This window comes from Pristis pectinata, chromosome 7 (assembly GCF_009764475.1).
Source record: "Pristis pectinata isolate sPriPec2 chromosome 7, sPriPec2.1.pri, whole genome shotgun sequence".
In the NCBI taxonomy this organism is placed as follows: Eukaryota; Metazoa; Chordata; class Chondrichthyes; order Rhinopristiformes; family Pristidae; genus Pristis; species Pristis pectinata.
The window spans coordinates 22,736,148-22,753,183 of NC_067411.1; the positions used below are offsets into that span (position 1 = coordinate 22,736,148).

Here is a 17,036-nt window from a genome sequence, read left to right on the forward strand (position 1 = left end):
CCTTTTCATAATGTGCTGGTGACCAGGTTTATCACTGAACAAATTTCATGACAGTGATAAACTTTATTCATACAGCACGGTAACAGGCCCAAGGAGCCTGCGCCACCCAATTACACCCATGTTAACTTACCAACCCGTACATCTTTGGAATGTGGGAGGAAACCAGAGCACCCAGAGGAAACCCATGCAGTCACGGGAAGAACGTATAAACTCCTTACAGCCAGTGGCGGGAATTGAACCCCGATCACTGCTGCTGTAATTGCATTACACTAACTGCTACGCTACCATGCCCCCCAGATAATAAACCTGATTCTGACAAGAATTCATTGTCATATTGCTGCACTGTTCTTTTAGAATAGCTTAAAATATGAGAAATCAAGCATTGCTGTATTTATTATTCTTGTGGATTCTACTTGCTCTTTATAATTAGCTTACAAGTCTAAGCTGTTACTGTATGGCCTTGACGAAGGCAGCACAGATTTAAAATTTTGGATAAAACGTACAAGTTAATGAGGAAAAACTTTTGAACTGATTGTATCATAACAGAAACCATCATCAGGGCTATCAAAAGAAAATTGGACAGGCACTTGCATAAGTATAATTTGAAGAGATATGGGGAAAAGAGTCGGAGACTGGAAATAACAGGTTTGCTCTAGTAACAGCAGGCAAAGACTCATTGGGCTGAATAGCCTACTTTTGTGTTGCAACAACCCATGATTCCCTAATTACATAGGTCAGAGGTGTGGTAATAAACCTTACTCTTCCCAACAGTAACTTTCCCTGCCTGCATGCTATATACTAATCACAGTGCACCTCAGGTCAAATCATGCTTCAGAAGTTGTCTTTAGAAGCTGAATTTTTCTTTGAATATTGTAAAAACTTCTATGAAGTAGCCCACATTGTTATAATCCCTATAAAGAAAAAGTAAAAAGTGAAACATCCAATTAATAACAGTGTAACAAATATTTCTTTATTTACAATATAATTCATGCCATTTTATAGAAATCACTTGATCCATTCAAGTAAATAAGGAGAGGCTTAAATTTATTATTTTTTCAACCTTAAATGATAGTCACATGAATATGGGCAAAATAATTGTGTAAAATGTGCTTTGCTAACTAGGTATAATATTCTATATAAACAAAGATACAAAACATCTATAAAGATAGGATTTCACAAAATATATTTGTGTACTTGGAATGTTGGGTTTAAAAATACTTAGGTCAGTGATTTGGGATTATAATTTTAAAACAAACCTTATTCCATTACTCTAATGAGGACATTCAACTTAAAGGGTTAAACTTTCCCTTAAAAATGCAAGTTACCTTTACATGCTATTTTCATTATCTTCAACTAAAAGCAATTTTGTAAATAGTATATTAGGCAGTGCATTTGTTGTCTAACTTTCATTAGTTGATAGCTTTCTTGAAAGGGGGTGAAGTGGGGGAAAACACAAGCTTGTAAAAATAATTATCTTATAACTTATTATAGTCTTGGGTTGAATCAATGTGCAGATGATTCGGCCTCTCCGTTTACCCGCTTTCCTCTGTAAAAAACAAAAACAATTTATTCAAAATATTTCTTTAGAAATCCAAAATGGCAAAATGATCCTGAAATGACAGAAAACATTAGGTCCAATTAAATGACACTTATTAATTCAGAATTGGATTGGTTTAGCAATCATTTCAATTTAAGCAAGATTATGTAAAAAAAATAAAAGCAGAAAGTACTGGAAACACTCAGTATGTCAGATAGCACTGTGGAATGAGAAAGAGTTATCCTTTCAAGTTCTAGACCCTTCTTCAGATCAGACAAAGTAGCGTTTCAGGCCCTAGACCCTAACTATTTCTCTTTCCAGAAGCTGCATGACCTGCTGAGTGTTTCCAGCATTTTCTCTTTGTATTTCACATTTCCAGAATCTGCTATTTTTTTTTATTTTCATACAAAAAACAAAGTTGTCTCACATGACTGTTACCCAGTATAACAGCAAAATACTCTATAAAGTATTTTTATTGTGGCTGTGCAAACATTTAACCAATTCAAATTACTCCTTGTGGCAGGCTAAACAATTCTTTGTTCTATTCATAATGTTGCACCCAACTGTATGCAAAGTACCAAGCTTAAAAATGCCATTGACAGTTTCAAATTACAGTTGCCAGTTTGTTGTTGCTGAAACCAGTGTGATTTTCGACAGGTCTCAATTCATTACAGCAGAATGGAAGTTGAATAAACAGCCATGAAAATAGTACAATATTTCACTGTAAATGCTCAATTCAATAAGGTTTTTTTCCATGTGCAAACTTTATTTAAATTTAGACAATATACAAAATACAAAAGGGAATTTCCAAAGAAAAATAATATAGAACATAGCAAAAAATGAATTCCATACTTTATACAATAAACAGACATCAGTAAACATAAAAGTAACGAGTTAATTACTTTAAAAGACAGCACTTTTTAGAATTTGGCCTCTAGAATGGTTCAATAAATAAATTGAAAACAAATACCTCACCTTTCGCCAATATTTTGCTCAGCATCCTACAAGATGTATTTTCTAGTTTTTATTCTTATGAAGGATAACAGATGTTATTATCATGCTTGAATAAAGTTTTATTGATTCTGGTGGTAAAAGACTGAAATATGAGAGAATGTATTTGCTCAGCATATGTTACAAGAGGAGGGAAACTGGATAAATATATCATTCTCGATCTGAAAATGGAGGCAGTAATCATTGTTATAATGAAACAGGACACCTACTTTCAACAAAATAATTGGAAGTTTACTACAGTTATTACATTGCAAACAATAGGCCTGCAATCATTCAACATTGTGCAACTAAGAAGGCGCATATGCAAAATATTTTTAATTATTTCTATATCCTTTGGGCTCACCACTCCTTACCACATTGCACAGACCGAACTTTGCAGCAAATCCATTAAAATCATTTAAGTAAATTTTTTACCTTTGAGGATTCAGAAGGATCTTTCAAAAGAAGACTTTGTTTTATTAATCATCTGTCCTTAATTCTAGGATTCTATTCTTCAGTGTTCTTATTACGAAGACTCCAATGCCAGCTTGCTGTGACAAATGTAGGAAAAAAAAGACAAAAAAAAGGTCCATAGTTTTTGTTGCCATATAGAAGGCCAAAAAAATCTTAATAAGTCAGATATTTTAACTGACATCATTGCCAGACGAAATCCTCTCATTGATGTTTGTTTGCAACAGGGTTTCTACTTCAATTTTTTTTAATCAATGCATCTACAAGTAGGGCCAGTTCATCATCTTCCCCTGCACTCTGTTGCAGCAGCTTCTGGTAGAATGCTGAACAAATCTCTCTTCTCTTTAAGTTTGTGCCATGACTGAAGAAAAATGAAATCATAATTGAATTAGCAATAAAATTTTCTAATTTGCATTAATATTAAAACATAACTATATATCTGACCAACTAGGGTACAGCAGTGCAATGGGCATGGCATTGGGATAACAACATGGAGGACAGGATTTTAAACCCCAGAATAGCTGTGGAATTAAAATTCAAAATTCTAGCAAGTTATACTGTGACACCAGAAAAGTGATTTAAAAATGATGGGATTGTGTGAAACTTCATTCAGGACAGATATATCTCTTCACTTAACAGATGAATCCTCTTGTTGGTACAATTAAATGATTGGTTTTTAAAATTATATTCATTCACAAGATGTAGAGGTCACTGGCAAGGTCAGCACTTTTGCTCATCATTTTACTACCCTTGAACTGAGAGGCTTTCTGGAACATTTCAGAGGTCAAATAACTGCATGCTGTGAATTTGGAGACACTTGCAAATCACAGTAGAATAACAATGGCAATCCACTTCTTAAGAACATTAACACACAAAATGGGTTTTTAAACAATCCTGTAGTTTAAGCCGAGTGGTCTCCTTGTACTAGGTGCTGTTAGGTGGGAAGTTCTAGGATTTTATCCCAACAAAAATGAAGGGAAAGTAATATATTTTGAAATCATGATGGTGTGTGACACACAGGATAACAGAAGTGGTGGTGATACCAACTGTAATCTATTGACACAGGACATATTCTATTGGTAAACAGGTTAAAAACTGCTGGACAGTCTTAAAAGCACAACAGGCTCACTGAAATATTTAATCTGTATACCATTTAAACATGGCCTTAATGATATCATGAGCTAGGGGACTTCAACTGTTTACTTTGTCCTCTGTCCTTGGCACCCACATTGTTCCAAGGAAGGTCACTAGAAGTCCAAGGAACAGTGCCTCATCTTTCAGCTAGGCACATTATACCCTTGTGGACTCGGTGAGTGCACCAATTTCAGATAATGACTCTGCTATTCACATCTACATCCCCTCTAGTCTAGCCTTTTCTTTCTTGACCCATTAACACCCCTTCTGCATTGTACCATTACTTTTTCCATTTAAATTCTCCAGATTTGATCCCATCACCAATCATCCCCTCTGTTTTTGCCTCATCTCTCCACATTTTCTCCATCTTCAGATTTATTCTCCTTTTCTAGTTGTGATGAAAAGTTATTAATCTGAAAGGATAATGTTACTAATTCACAAATGGAATGGGGATTTAGAACATTAAATTGTTCTGGGTTCCTTGCCTTCTGGTGTGGATAAGAATGAGTATAATTGGGAATGCATGTCCTGTTCAGAAGGGTTTTTTTTAAAAAAAAGAGAATTGCTTTGGAATTAGAATACTGATGAAAAGTTTCCCAAGAATAAAATCATGAAGGTAAACAATGTCGTTTATAAAAAATTTGTTTCAGACTACCTGTACAAACTCCTTTTTGATCATGTCAAACTTGCATTTTTCATGTACAGCTCGAGCTGTGTTTGTTCTGTCGAAGGGTTCTGCAATATCAAATAAAATTGTCAATGATGGTTTTTATAATTTTACAAAAGTAAGAAAAGCAAAACTTATGCTATAACAGTTATGTTGAAATACAGGACTTTAACTTCTTGATGGAGGAGATCATGGGCAGTCTTACAAAATCAGTTAGATTACTGATTATTGAAAGGACAAATATGAGTGAAGATATGTAAAAAAAAATGCTGATCTTTCATCAGTTATATGTTGTTCTCTCCACAGATACTCCCTGGCCCAAGAATTTCTAGTTTTTTTTCCCCCGTGTTAATTTCAGGTTTACAATGTCTGTAGTATTTTGCAGTTGAATGTATCATGATATGAAATATTTGCTTGAGCAGTTGCAATAGAAATGTCTCAGCAGTCTATGGCATTTTTCTACTTTGAGGACCATATCCCATATTTTGCAGTCAAGTCTGATTTATAAATAAATGTCAGGCAAAACCATAGGAGATCATCGTGGAAATAGTTATTTTCCAAAAACAAGGCCTACATTTGTGTCACATTTTCAGTTATTTTATATATTTAGTCCCTTCCATTTCAGTCTTCAGGAATCACTGATGACAGATCCTTTAAACATTTTTTCCTGTGTATGAAGACACAAGAAACTGCAGATGCTGGAAATCTGGAGCAACACACAAAGCACTAGAGGAACTCAGCAGGTCAGGCAGCATCTATGGAGGGAAATGGACATTTGACATTTCGGGTCGAGACCCTTCATCAGCACTACGCCATGCTTGCCTTCATTGGTTGGGGCGTTGAGTATAAGAGTCAGGAAGTCACGTTGCAGCTATATAAAACTTTGGTTAGGTCACACATGTAGCACTGTGCGCAATTCTGGTCTCCCAATTACAGGAAGGATGTGGTGGATTTGGAAAGGATGCAGAAAAGGTTTACCAGGATGCTGTCTGGATTAGACGGTATGAGCTATAAGGAGAGGTTGAACAAACTTGGGTTATTTTTTCTGGAGCATCTGAGGCTGAAGGTTCACCTGATAGAAGTTTATAAAATAATGAGAAGCATAGATAGGGTAGACAGTTAGAATGTTTTTCCCAGGGTAGAAATATCTAGGACATGCATTTAAGTTGAGGGAGTGAAAGTTTAAAAGGAGATGTGTGGGTTAAGTTTTATTTACACAGAGAATGGTAGGTGCCTGGAATGGGCTGCCAGGGGTAGTAGTGGAAGCAGATACAATTGTGGCATTAAAGATGCTGTTAGATACACACATAAATATGCAGAGAATGGAGGGACAGAAGAGACTTAATTTAATTCGGCATCGGGTGGGGTGCGGACATTGTGGGCTGTAGGGCCTGTTCCTGTGCTTTACTGTTCTATGTAATTTTCACCATTTGAGGAAAGCAAACAAAAGATATGAATTATACAGTAAAATAAAACATGCTTTAAAAAATTTCATTATCTTAGTAAACAAAACCCAACTTGAGACGGTGCAACCATTTCTAACCAGAAACAGAAAGCAGGATTGATGAAGCAGCAAAATATATTACCCCCCCCCCCACCCCCTTAAATGATGCAAGACCAATGACTTCCTGGGGTCTCCCCATCCATCAACCAAACACCTCTAAATCTGCACCCAGATCCTAACGCGCATCAGGTTCTCATTATCCATCGCTTCTACGTTTGTTGAACAATATGAAACCCAAGTCCATCAGAGTCGTGGATTGTTTCAATTCCATTCCATGGAAATCAACTTTAATTTTAAATCTTAGCAGCGGTTTCATGTTTCTTCCTTTTAAGCCTGTATTGAACTTAACAATTTGGCAAGGTGGAGACTAAATTGCCTGCTGGGCTATGAACCCACCCACCAACACTTTCTAATCTCTGGAAAGCACGAGGTCATCAAAATCTTTGCTGCCAGTTCCTGACATGCACCTTCCCATTCATCACTTATCCTTGTGTTTGCAGACCTACATTGACTTCACTGTCTTCATTCAGTCAACTACATTGACTGGTTAAACAATGCAGCAAATTAAAATGTGTTTTCAAGTCCTTACACAGCCCTGTCCCTCTGAACTAAAGTTACCTCAAGCTCTAGAGCCCTCCAAGATAACTATGCTCAAACTGTACCACCATCCTCCTAAATCAGGAATTTCATTCCTACAGTCTCTGCCTCTCTACTCCTATATCCATTCAGTTGGCCATTAAAAGCCACCTTTTTAACCAAACTTTTAGTCATCAGCTCTAACATTTCCTCCCGAACCCTGAAGTCCAAGTTTACGAATACACAATTTAGGAGCAGCAGTAAACCACCCAGCCCAGTTGAGGCTCCAGCATCAATCCCTGTAGCAGACCACTTGTTACATTTTGCCGACTACAAAAAGACCCATTTATAGCTATTCTGTTTCCTGTTAACTAGCCAATCTTCCACTCACAGCAATACACCATGAGATGTTATTTTCTGCAATAACCTTTAATGTGACACTTGTGGAAACCCAAGTTTAATTCATCTGCCGACTCCCCTACATCCATATTACTTTCAAAAAACTAAAATAGGTCAAACATGATTTCCCTTTCACAAAATTATGTTGACTTTGTTCAATTATCTTTGATTTAAGTACCCTAACATAATGTATTTAATAATAGCTTCTAACATTTTCCCCATGATAGAAATTTTCCCCATGACTAGTTTGTTTCCAGCTTTCTGTCTCCCTTTTGAATGAAAGACTATATTTTCTAATTTTCCAATCTAATGAAACCATCCCCAAAATTAGGGAATTTTGGAAAATTAAAATTAATACACAAACAATCTCACTAGCCATTACTTTTTAAGATTGGAGAATGAAATTCATCAGGATAAACAGATATGTCAGCTTGCATCGCCAACAATTTGCTCAGTACTACCGGCCTATTGATTTTAATTTTCCTCCCTCCCCTCGTACTCCCAATTTACAGATATATCAGAGATGTTATTTGTACCGTCTGTAGTGAAGACTGATGCCACACCCTGTTTAATTCATCTGCCGTCTCCTTGTTTACCATTATTAATTCTCCAGACTCACTTTATATAGTTCCAATGTTCATTTTAACACTGCTTTTTCAAATATCCCTGAAACTTTTACTGTTTTTATATATCTAGTTAGCTTTATCCCATACTCTAATTTTTCTATACTTAATAATCATTGTATATTTTATTATTACTATTTATTCTGTCCAGTTTTCTGACCAGCCACCTGCCATTGTGAATCATAGAGAGATACGAAATGGATCAGGCCCTTTGGCTCACTGAGTCCATTCCAACAATAAGGCACCCATTTTGACATTTGTATCCTAATCCTTATTTTGTCCTAACCCTAATAACTCCACACATCCCAGATTCTGCCATTTATCTACATACCAACAGCCAATTAACCTCCCAGCCTGCATGCCACTGGTATATGGGAGGAGACCAGAGTACCTAGAGGAAACCCACATAGTCGCAGGGAATAATATGCAAGCTCCACACAGACAGTACCAGAGGTCAGCTTCGAACCCAAGTCACTGGAGCTGGCAGGGAACAGCTCTACTAGCTGTGACACTATGCCTCTTCTTTGATACTATCTTTAACATTTAAAAAAATAACCACAGATGGTGCATCCATCTCATGGAGTGTTTCCTTCTCAATGGAATGCATCTATTCCATGTATTCCAAAAGATCTTCATAAAGGTCTGCCACTTCATCTCGACTGACTAATCCATTACCTAATTTGGCAGCTCACTTTGACTAGCTTTTGTTTACATGCCACCAGAGTTTTTCTCATCCTCAAAATGAATGTAAAATTCAGTTATATAATGATCACCACTACCTAGGGGTGCTTTCACAATGAGGTCATTAATTAATCCTATCTCCTTGTACAATACCATCTCATTGCACAATACCAGGTTCAGCACAGTCTGCTCTTTGTTTGGCTCCAAAACCTGGTGTTCTATAAAACTGCTGTCCATCTGATTTTACTAGTCAATAAGTACATTTTATTTGGGAGCTTTTACTCCATTAAGAGGTACATTACAAGTACAAGTTGCTGCCCAATACCAATGCTTTTAATTAAACCTTCAAACCACACATACTTAAAACAGCATCCTATATAACTGCTCTTAATATACCTGGTTTACTTTTGATTTAAGCTAACCATATGGACAACAGTACTTTTCAGTGCTTTGTTTCTCTTCACATTTGCCAAGACTCAAAAGATACAAACTGGAATAAGCTAAATATCCTCCCAGGTTAGCACTGTGATTTTCTTTAAACTGTACCAAGTTGTAGCAAATAATTGACAGATTTTGTAAAACAAACATCTGCAAGAGCAGAAATTCTCTAAATTTGGGTGAAACCCAATAGATAACCCCAACCTAGCCATCTTAAGAATATCAAACAGAGTACAGCACAGGATAGCCCCTTCAGTCCACAATGTCTGTGCCAACCAAGACGCCAATTTAAACTGCACATCTGCCTGCACACAGTCTACATCCATCAATTCCATGCCTGTTCACGTGTTAGTCTGAATGCCTCTTAAATGCTGCTATCACATCTGTTTCCACCACCTCCCATGGCAGCATGTTCCATGCATTTACCACTCTGTGTGGAAAAACTCTGTAAATCTCCTTTAAATTTCCCCACTCTCACCTTAAAGCTATGGCCTCTAGTATTGGACATTTATATCCTGGGAAAAAGACCATCTATGCCTCTCATAACCTTATATACTATCAGGTCACCCCCTCAGCTTCTGAAACTCCAGAGAAAACAATCCAAGTTTGTCCAACCTCTCCTTATAGCTAATACTCTCTAATCAATGCAACATACTGGTGAATCTCTTCTGCACCCTCTCCAAAGCCTCTACATCCTTCCTGTAACGTCATAACCAGAACTCCACACAATATTCCAAATGTGGCTTGACCATAGTTTTATGTAGCTGCAACATGGTTTCCCAACTCTTATACTCAATTGCCTGACCAATGTCTATCCTACACCTTCCTTTAGCACCCCATCTACTTGTGTTGCCATTTTCAGGGAGCTAAGGACTTTCACCCTAAGATCCCCAAAACATCAATGCTCCCAAGGGTCCTGCCATTTACTGTATACTTTAGTCTTACATCTTACCTTTCAAAGTGTACCACCATAGGCTTGTCCAGATTAAACTCCATCTGCTATTTCTCTGCCCACACTTCAAATGCAGCTGGTTAATATGAAATGCTGTTCTGAACTTCTGCCCTCCCTTCTAACAGCCCTGACATCTACAGAATTACCTGTGTCTTGGTGCTGTGAAATGGTGGGGCAATGGGTAGGAATATAGGATGGCAAAGAAGAACTACCAGGTAATCTTCAGCAACAGAAAAAGAATGGTGAACATATTTAATCTTAAAAGGGATGACATTTGGTGGTATACAAATAAAACTTTGGCAAGCTTATAAGCAGGAAGGCCCAATCACCAATGCTTGTGAAACATTACAAGTGATCTGATGTATTTTAAACATTTAAGATAGTATAAACTACTCATTGCTGCAGATACAGCATTTGAAATAGGAGCAGAGAATGGTCACAACAACCAACTCTGATCAGAATTTGCCAAGCAGGCTACTTCTACTTCACCACAGGGCATTGTGTCAGATTTGATACCAAATGAGATACCAAAATTGCTAATTTTTTTTTAGCAGGTCAGATGAGTAAACTGCAAATGGGGACCAGAAAAGTGGCAAAATGAGTTAGATAAGTTTAAGGTTTAAACAAAAAAAAATTCATCAAATGAAATTAGCTTAAGAATTAGGGAACAGATTATACAAAGTGACAAAGGTAACACTCAAGAATGGTAAGGTTGTGAATAAGTCAATATGATTTTTGATTTTAAAAATCACAAAACATTTAGAAGATCAGAGCTAATAACTATGAACTTATTTAAAATATAGTAAGGCATTAGCACTATGTGCAGAATTACAGCAAGGATAGTCACATTTTAAACAGGGTACAGCTCCAGCTATCAAACTCCCAGATTGTCCAGGAATACCAAGGAATAGAAGTCACATCTCACGAGTGGTGCTGTTAGCAACCCATTAAAAAAAGTCTGAGCTCTGTGCCTTATGAGCTTTCACTATTGCAAACCATAGGAGTGCTGCCAAATGTTTATTGAATAGCCAGCCTTGAAAAAGAACTGCCAGCTAAAACAACTGGCAATGAGTAAAAGTACAAGCATCTACAAAACAGAGTTCAATGATTTCCTCTCAGGAGAAACAGTTAGAAGGATGTTTACGACTTGCATGGCGCAAACCAAAACTAAGTTGGAGTGAAAGCAGTAGCAAGGAAATGGGAGTGAAGTGCATACAAAGCCAAACAGCCTTAAAACAACATTTATGCTATTTAGGACTGAAATGAGAAGAAATTTTTCCAAATCTCTACTCCAGAGGGCTGTGGAGGCTCAGTCATTATATCAATTTCTTAGTTGAAAATAGTCTACCTCTGTGTTACAGCAGTTCAGGTAACGAAAATTCACCCTCACAGAACTGACAAATCACTACCATAAAATGTGAGATACAGAAATAAAAATACACCCTAATAGAGTGTACGAGAGAGAAAAAAATAACAAACACAAAATGCAAACTAAGTAACAAATTTTGTCAATGGTTTGCATTACAGAAAATCATGACATGAATGGTTTTCTAGGAATGTAACACCTCCATAACATGGGGATGTACTGTATTTCTGACATTAAAGGAATGACGGAATGTAGTGACTGGGTGAGAAATTAATGCTCAAGGTAGAAAGTCAACTATGATCTGGCTAATTGCAGAACATGCTTGATGGTTTGTATGGTCTACTCTTATTTCTTATATTTTTAATCATAACTTTGGAAAATAGAAATTGAATAGATTTTGCTAATTTACTATAGTTAAACACAACTGTAAAATTTTGATGCTACTAAAAGTTCTGAATATTATACTGATTTTGTCCATAAATAAACTTCAAGGGCATTGGTATTAATACTAGAGAAAAGTAGAGTTTATAGTACACAAAAGTAGAGTTTACACTACGCACAGTGATTTGTGCCTGTGTATTTTCTGTGCTTACTTGTAGTGGTGTCCTGAAATATAGAAACTTTTAGCTAAGTATAGTTGCAACAAGAAAACTATAAGAGGATCAAGTACAATTGTCCCGAAGTCCCAACAGCTCAAAGGTTAATACAAGTTTAAGCAAGAGTCACAAGGTTAAACATCATGTGATCCAACCTTCACGAAATCTCCAAATTACCTACCCCAACAAACAAACATTGGCACAAGTGAGCTTTAAATAGATTAGGTCTATAGATGTCTCATATTGAACATCAGTGAAGCTTGCACTATACTTAGACAGGACTAACAGGTTTAAAATTTTTTAAAAATCCAAGGCTGAGATGCTCAGAACCATTATAGGTAATATTGTTCCACAACCAGTTTTAAACATTCCCTTTGAGTGGAAAATGTTCAAGGTAATCGTATCTTGCAGAGCTCTTACATACATACCTTCAACACAAATATATTTATTCTTCCACTCCATTTCATTGGTTTTGGGAATCACTTTGGCTTCACGAATTGAAATTATTGAATTACTCCAACTGAAAGACGGAAGTCAGAAAATATGTATCAAGATCCAAGTTTGAAGCAACTATTTTAGTTAATTAACTACAAATAAATACTGCAAATCTCTCTTTCAAGTCTGAAATCTTTCTTCTTGTGTAATTTGCATTAAACTTCCATCAGAAATCATGAATAAATGCTTCATTGCTTTTTTGTGTCACTTTTTAAAATTTATTAAAACATTATTCCATATATCTTCCAGTCATGACATTAAATGTTTAATAACTGTTTATTAGGATACTAGTGGAAGCCAGAACAAAGCAGGCTAACCAAAAAAATACTCTTACCCTTTTCCTAAGAATTTACAGGGTCCAGAATTAGAATACTCTGCATGTGTTTCAATCTGCCTTCAGTGCATTTAATTCTTCCTTGAAAAGCTGCCCCAAATTCCAAAACCTTGCTTCTCTATTTTGTAAATAGAAAATAACGTCTGCATAAAATGCACATCTTTCGTGCAAAGAAACTAGCAGTGACAAATACAGACTTAAAATGTATACTGTGCACTTAGCCTATGCAAATTACAAATCCCCACTGGCAAATAGTATGCAAGTAATGTAAGCCGCAACTTTCTCCAGTAACGGACTTCTCCCCCTGGCAAGCATTTACACACTGTCCATGTTATAACAGCTGAACATTAAAGACTGCACTTCTGGCTCCAACATTGATACATGTCCATCTTTCACCTGCTGCCTTCACTCACTTTCTGAAATCTGAACTCAGAAAATTGAAGCAGCATAACAGTCACCAAGATATTCAGCTTTTATTTTAGGCTAAAACTGGTGATCTTAACTTCTAGATCTAGTTGGAAGTACAACTTAATCACAGTTTTTCTGTATTCATTTATGGTACATGGACTTCACAGTCAGGTCAGCACTTTCTGCATGTGGCCCAAGAAGGTGATGGCAAGCCACCTTAAACCACAACAGTCCTTTCGGTGAAGTTATTTCCAGAATGTTGCCAATTCAAAGTTCCAGGATTTAAACCCTGTGATAATGAAGGAGGAGGGGCATTTCCAAGTCAGAATGGTGTGCAACTTGGAAGGGATGCTGCTGGTGATGGTGTTCTCATGGTCTACTGCAATTATTGTCCTTGGTGATAAAGATCACAGGGTTGGGGAGGTGCTCAGGGCGAGTTACTGCAGTAGGTTATATAGCTTGCAGCCTGACCTCCAGCCAGAATAAGATCCATTGGCCACTATCTGCTGTCTTCTATGGGCAAGCCAATTCTGAATCCAAATGGCCATTTCACCATGGATGCCATGCATCTTTATCTTCTGGATGAGCCTACTATCATGGACCTTGTCAAATGCCTTACTTAAAATCCATGTAGACAACATCCACTGCTCTGCCTTCATCAATCATTGATTAGTATCCCATTCAAGAGTGCTTGAATGGGGTACTAATCAAGGTGGCCAAACAACAATTGTTGCTGGAGCTGTATTTGTCCAGGCAAATGGACAGCTTTTCATTACACTCTCAACTTGTGCCTAGTAAATGGTGCAATGGCTTTGGGTATAAGGAGATATGCCTCATTGCAGATGCACAGCCTCTTATCGGGTCTTGTAATCACATTATCTATGTGAATGACTCAATTAAGTTTCTGGTCATAGGAAAGAACAGCTAAGCAGCAGATGCAGGAGAGAAGGAAAGGGGAGTAAAGGTTGGAGGGTGGGGGTGAGGAAGAGAGTAAACACATAAGGAGATTCAAGGATTGAGGGCGAGAGGAGTCAAAGGCAGTATGTGTTAGGGATGGGGGCAGGAGCAAGGAGGAGGCAGTGGATGAAGGCACCTGCACCTGTTGGCACTGTCAGGACCCTCATGGACAGTCCCAACAGCAATCAACACAAACGTTGCACAGCTAACCATGGTACCAGGAACTCTCATGCTTTAATCCATTGACAACTCTTCTCTGACAAAGACATGGGCAGGAGGTGGCCAACTCAAGGAACAAGGCAGTAGAGGATAACCTTCTAGAAGTGCAAACCAGAAGAGGAACACCATCTTAATGGGGTAGGCCTTGCTGTCAAGAATGATTTCAGCAATTCAGAAGGATAAGTGAATGTCTCATGACCCTCTGACTCACTAACACAGAACTACCACACAATGGGCATTGAAGCACCTGCTGGAAGCTAAGAATGTGGCTAAGAAGGCCTTCTACAGACTTAACAAAAAAAAAAGTTCTAGAGGGAAACAAACAGATCCTCTTCAGTGGCTTCAGTTCCAGGGTGAGAAATGACACAATCCTTTGGAAAAGCACGATTAGCAAGGAGGCAACAGGGAAAGCTAACTCCAGAGTCCTCTATGGAGGACATTCATATCCAATACATTTGTATGAGACAGACAAGCACAAGACACCAGCACCATTAGGTTATGCAAAATCTGTGCAAGAGACTGCAAGGACATTTACATCACCTGCTCATGATAGGACAACTCCCCTTATCATAATCCATTGTTATCACCATTAGGCCAAAAATAAGAGTGACAATAGAAACACTGCTGCAAGAAAATCAGTGTTTAAAGTCTCAGAGAATCAGCAAAGACAGCTCTTTTCAGAAAGCACCACACAGATAACCTGATAACCCATAACCATGGGAGCCATCGAAAGTCCACAGCATCTGGACTGCCCCGAATAAATAATAATACCCGTACAGAGACTCCTGGGTTCCTAACCAGAAAAAGACAGATTGGTTTGATGAAAATGACTACAAGATTTAGGAGCTAATTAATTGCAAAGGTGAGAATGTGAAAGTCAGGTTATTTTCATCTCCAATAAGTTGTGAACTTTAACTTTTTAAATGCTGTAATTGATAAGACTACTGTTAGGCATGGATCCATGCATTAATTGTAAAGATGGGCAAACATAGCCGAGATAAAGGTCAGCCATAATACAACAAGACTGATAACAAAAGCTCAAGGAGCTGCATTTTCTCATTCAATCTTGTCCAAGATTCAAACAAAATGTGGCACTCTATGCACCATTGAAACCAGCAACATTTTGTTATGTTGCTTCCACCTTCCAGCATCAACATTCACCAGCCCTAAATTACAAACGTAAGAATATAATTTCCCATCAAATTAACGGTTGATGATCCTTTGCAGCCGTGAGCTTCAATAAGAACATAAAAAGTAGGCCGCTTAGCCCTTCAAACCTGTCCCACCATTCTGTGAGATAGCCCACAATTCCCTGATCTTCCAAAAATTTACCTACTTCCTCTTTAGATATCCTCAGTGATCTAGCCTCCAAAACCCTCCAGGCTGGACTTTTACAGAGATTCACCACTTTCTGCAAGAACTTCCTATGCACCTCAGTTTCAAATGACCATCTGTAATCTTGTAATCATGTCCCTTCATTCAAGATTCTCCCACCAATAGAAGCATCTCGACATCCATCCTGTCATGGCCCTTCAGAATCTTGTGTTTCAATAACATCACCCAACATTCTTCTAAATTCCAAAGAATATAGATCTTTGGAGGTGGCCAAAATGCCACAGAAAAGTTACAAAAATAAAAAGCTGTTGTAAAGACAATAGAAAATATTTAGTAGTTATCAGACTTGGTAACCCAACAACCTTATCAACATCTCACAGAATGTAGTTGAATGCTGTGTCATTTCCAGAGTATCACTTTTTGCTTTATTGTACATTTATTTCAGAAACTAGAAGGAAACTTGTAACCCAACCACCAGCATAAATGCAATTCTGAATATCACAAACGCAGTAGCACTCACTTACAAAAGGATTTTAACAGAAAAATGTCACATGGAATTTAACAGAGGCATAATCCAGAAAAAAAATGTACACCTAAACAAAGGGGCTGATATTGGCAGTAAGCAAATGGTTAATCAAGCTGCTTGATTTTATGGTGCATCTCATAAGTATATAAGGAGAAAGAGGGTAGCCAGGGAAAGAGTGGGTTCCCTTAGGGACAGAAGGGGTAATACAGGTTGAAACTCTCTAGTCTGGCACCCTTGGGACCCAAGTGGAGGCATTAGATGCCTTGGAATGCACAAGGGTGGATAAATCCCCCAGGTTGGAGATAGCTGGCATCCTGATGGAAATTTTTGCACCTTTGTTAGCCACAGGCAAGGTACCAGAAGACTGAAGGATAGCCATTGTTTCTTTATTTAAGGGGAGCAGGGATAAACCAGATAACTACAGGCCAGTGAGCCTCAAGTCAGTGGGAGGGAATTATTGAAGAAAATTCTAAAAGGTATATAGGATTTATGAACATTGGAAAGGCAGGCGTTGATCAGAGATAGTCAACACGGCTTTCTGCAGCGGAAGTCCTGTCTCACTAATTTGATTGACTTTTTCGAGGAAGATTGAAGAAGGCAAATAGATATTGTTTATAGCAAGACATTTGACAAGATCCCACATAGTAGGCTGGTCTAGAAGGTTAAGACACATGGAATCCAAGGTAAACTGGCTAATTTGATCCAAACTTGGCTTGGTGGTAGGAGGCAGAGGGTGGTGATGGAAGGACTGGAAGTCTGTGACTAGTGGAATACTGTAGGGATTTGTTGGTTGTGATAAACAATAATGAGTTAGATATATATATAGGA

At 37.7% G+C, this 17,036-nt stretch overlaps 1 protein-coding gene across 5 annotated transcripts in view; it reads right to left on the reverse strand.

The window, feature by feature from the left end:
* Positions 1-1,004: 1,004 nt before the first annotated feature.
* The window catches only part of tent2 (terminal nucleotidyltransferase 2), a 32,278-nt gene continuing 16,246 nt past the window's right edge, over positions 1,005-17,036 (reverse strand). For 2 of the 5 annotated variants that reach the window (XM_052020686.1, XM_052020684.1), the window contains exons 9-11: positions 12,363-12,454; positions 4,788-4,867; positions 1,558-3,359 (exon numbers count right to left, since the gene is read on the reverse strand). In XM_052020686.1, the coding sequence (XP_051876646.1) occupies positions 3,279-3,359; positions 4,788-4,867; positions 12,363-12,454 (253 nt within the window). In that variant the 3' untranslated portion in view covers positions 1,558-3,278. The other 3 variants (XR_007956715.1, XR_007956713.1, XR_007956714.1) reach the window with 3 other exon arrangements.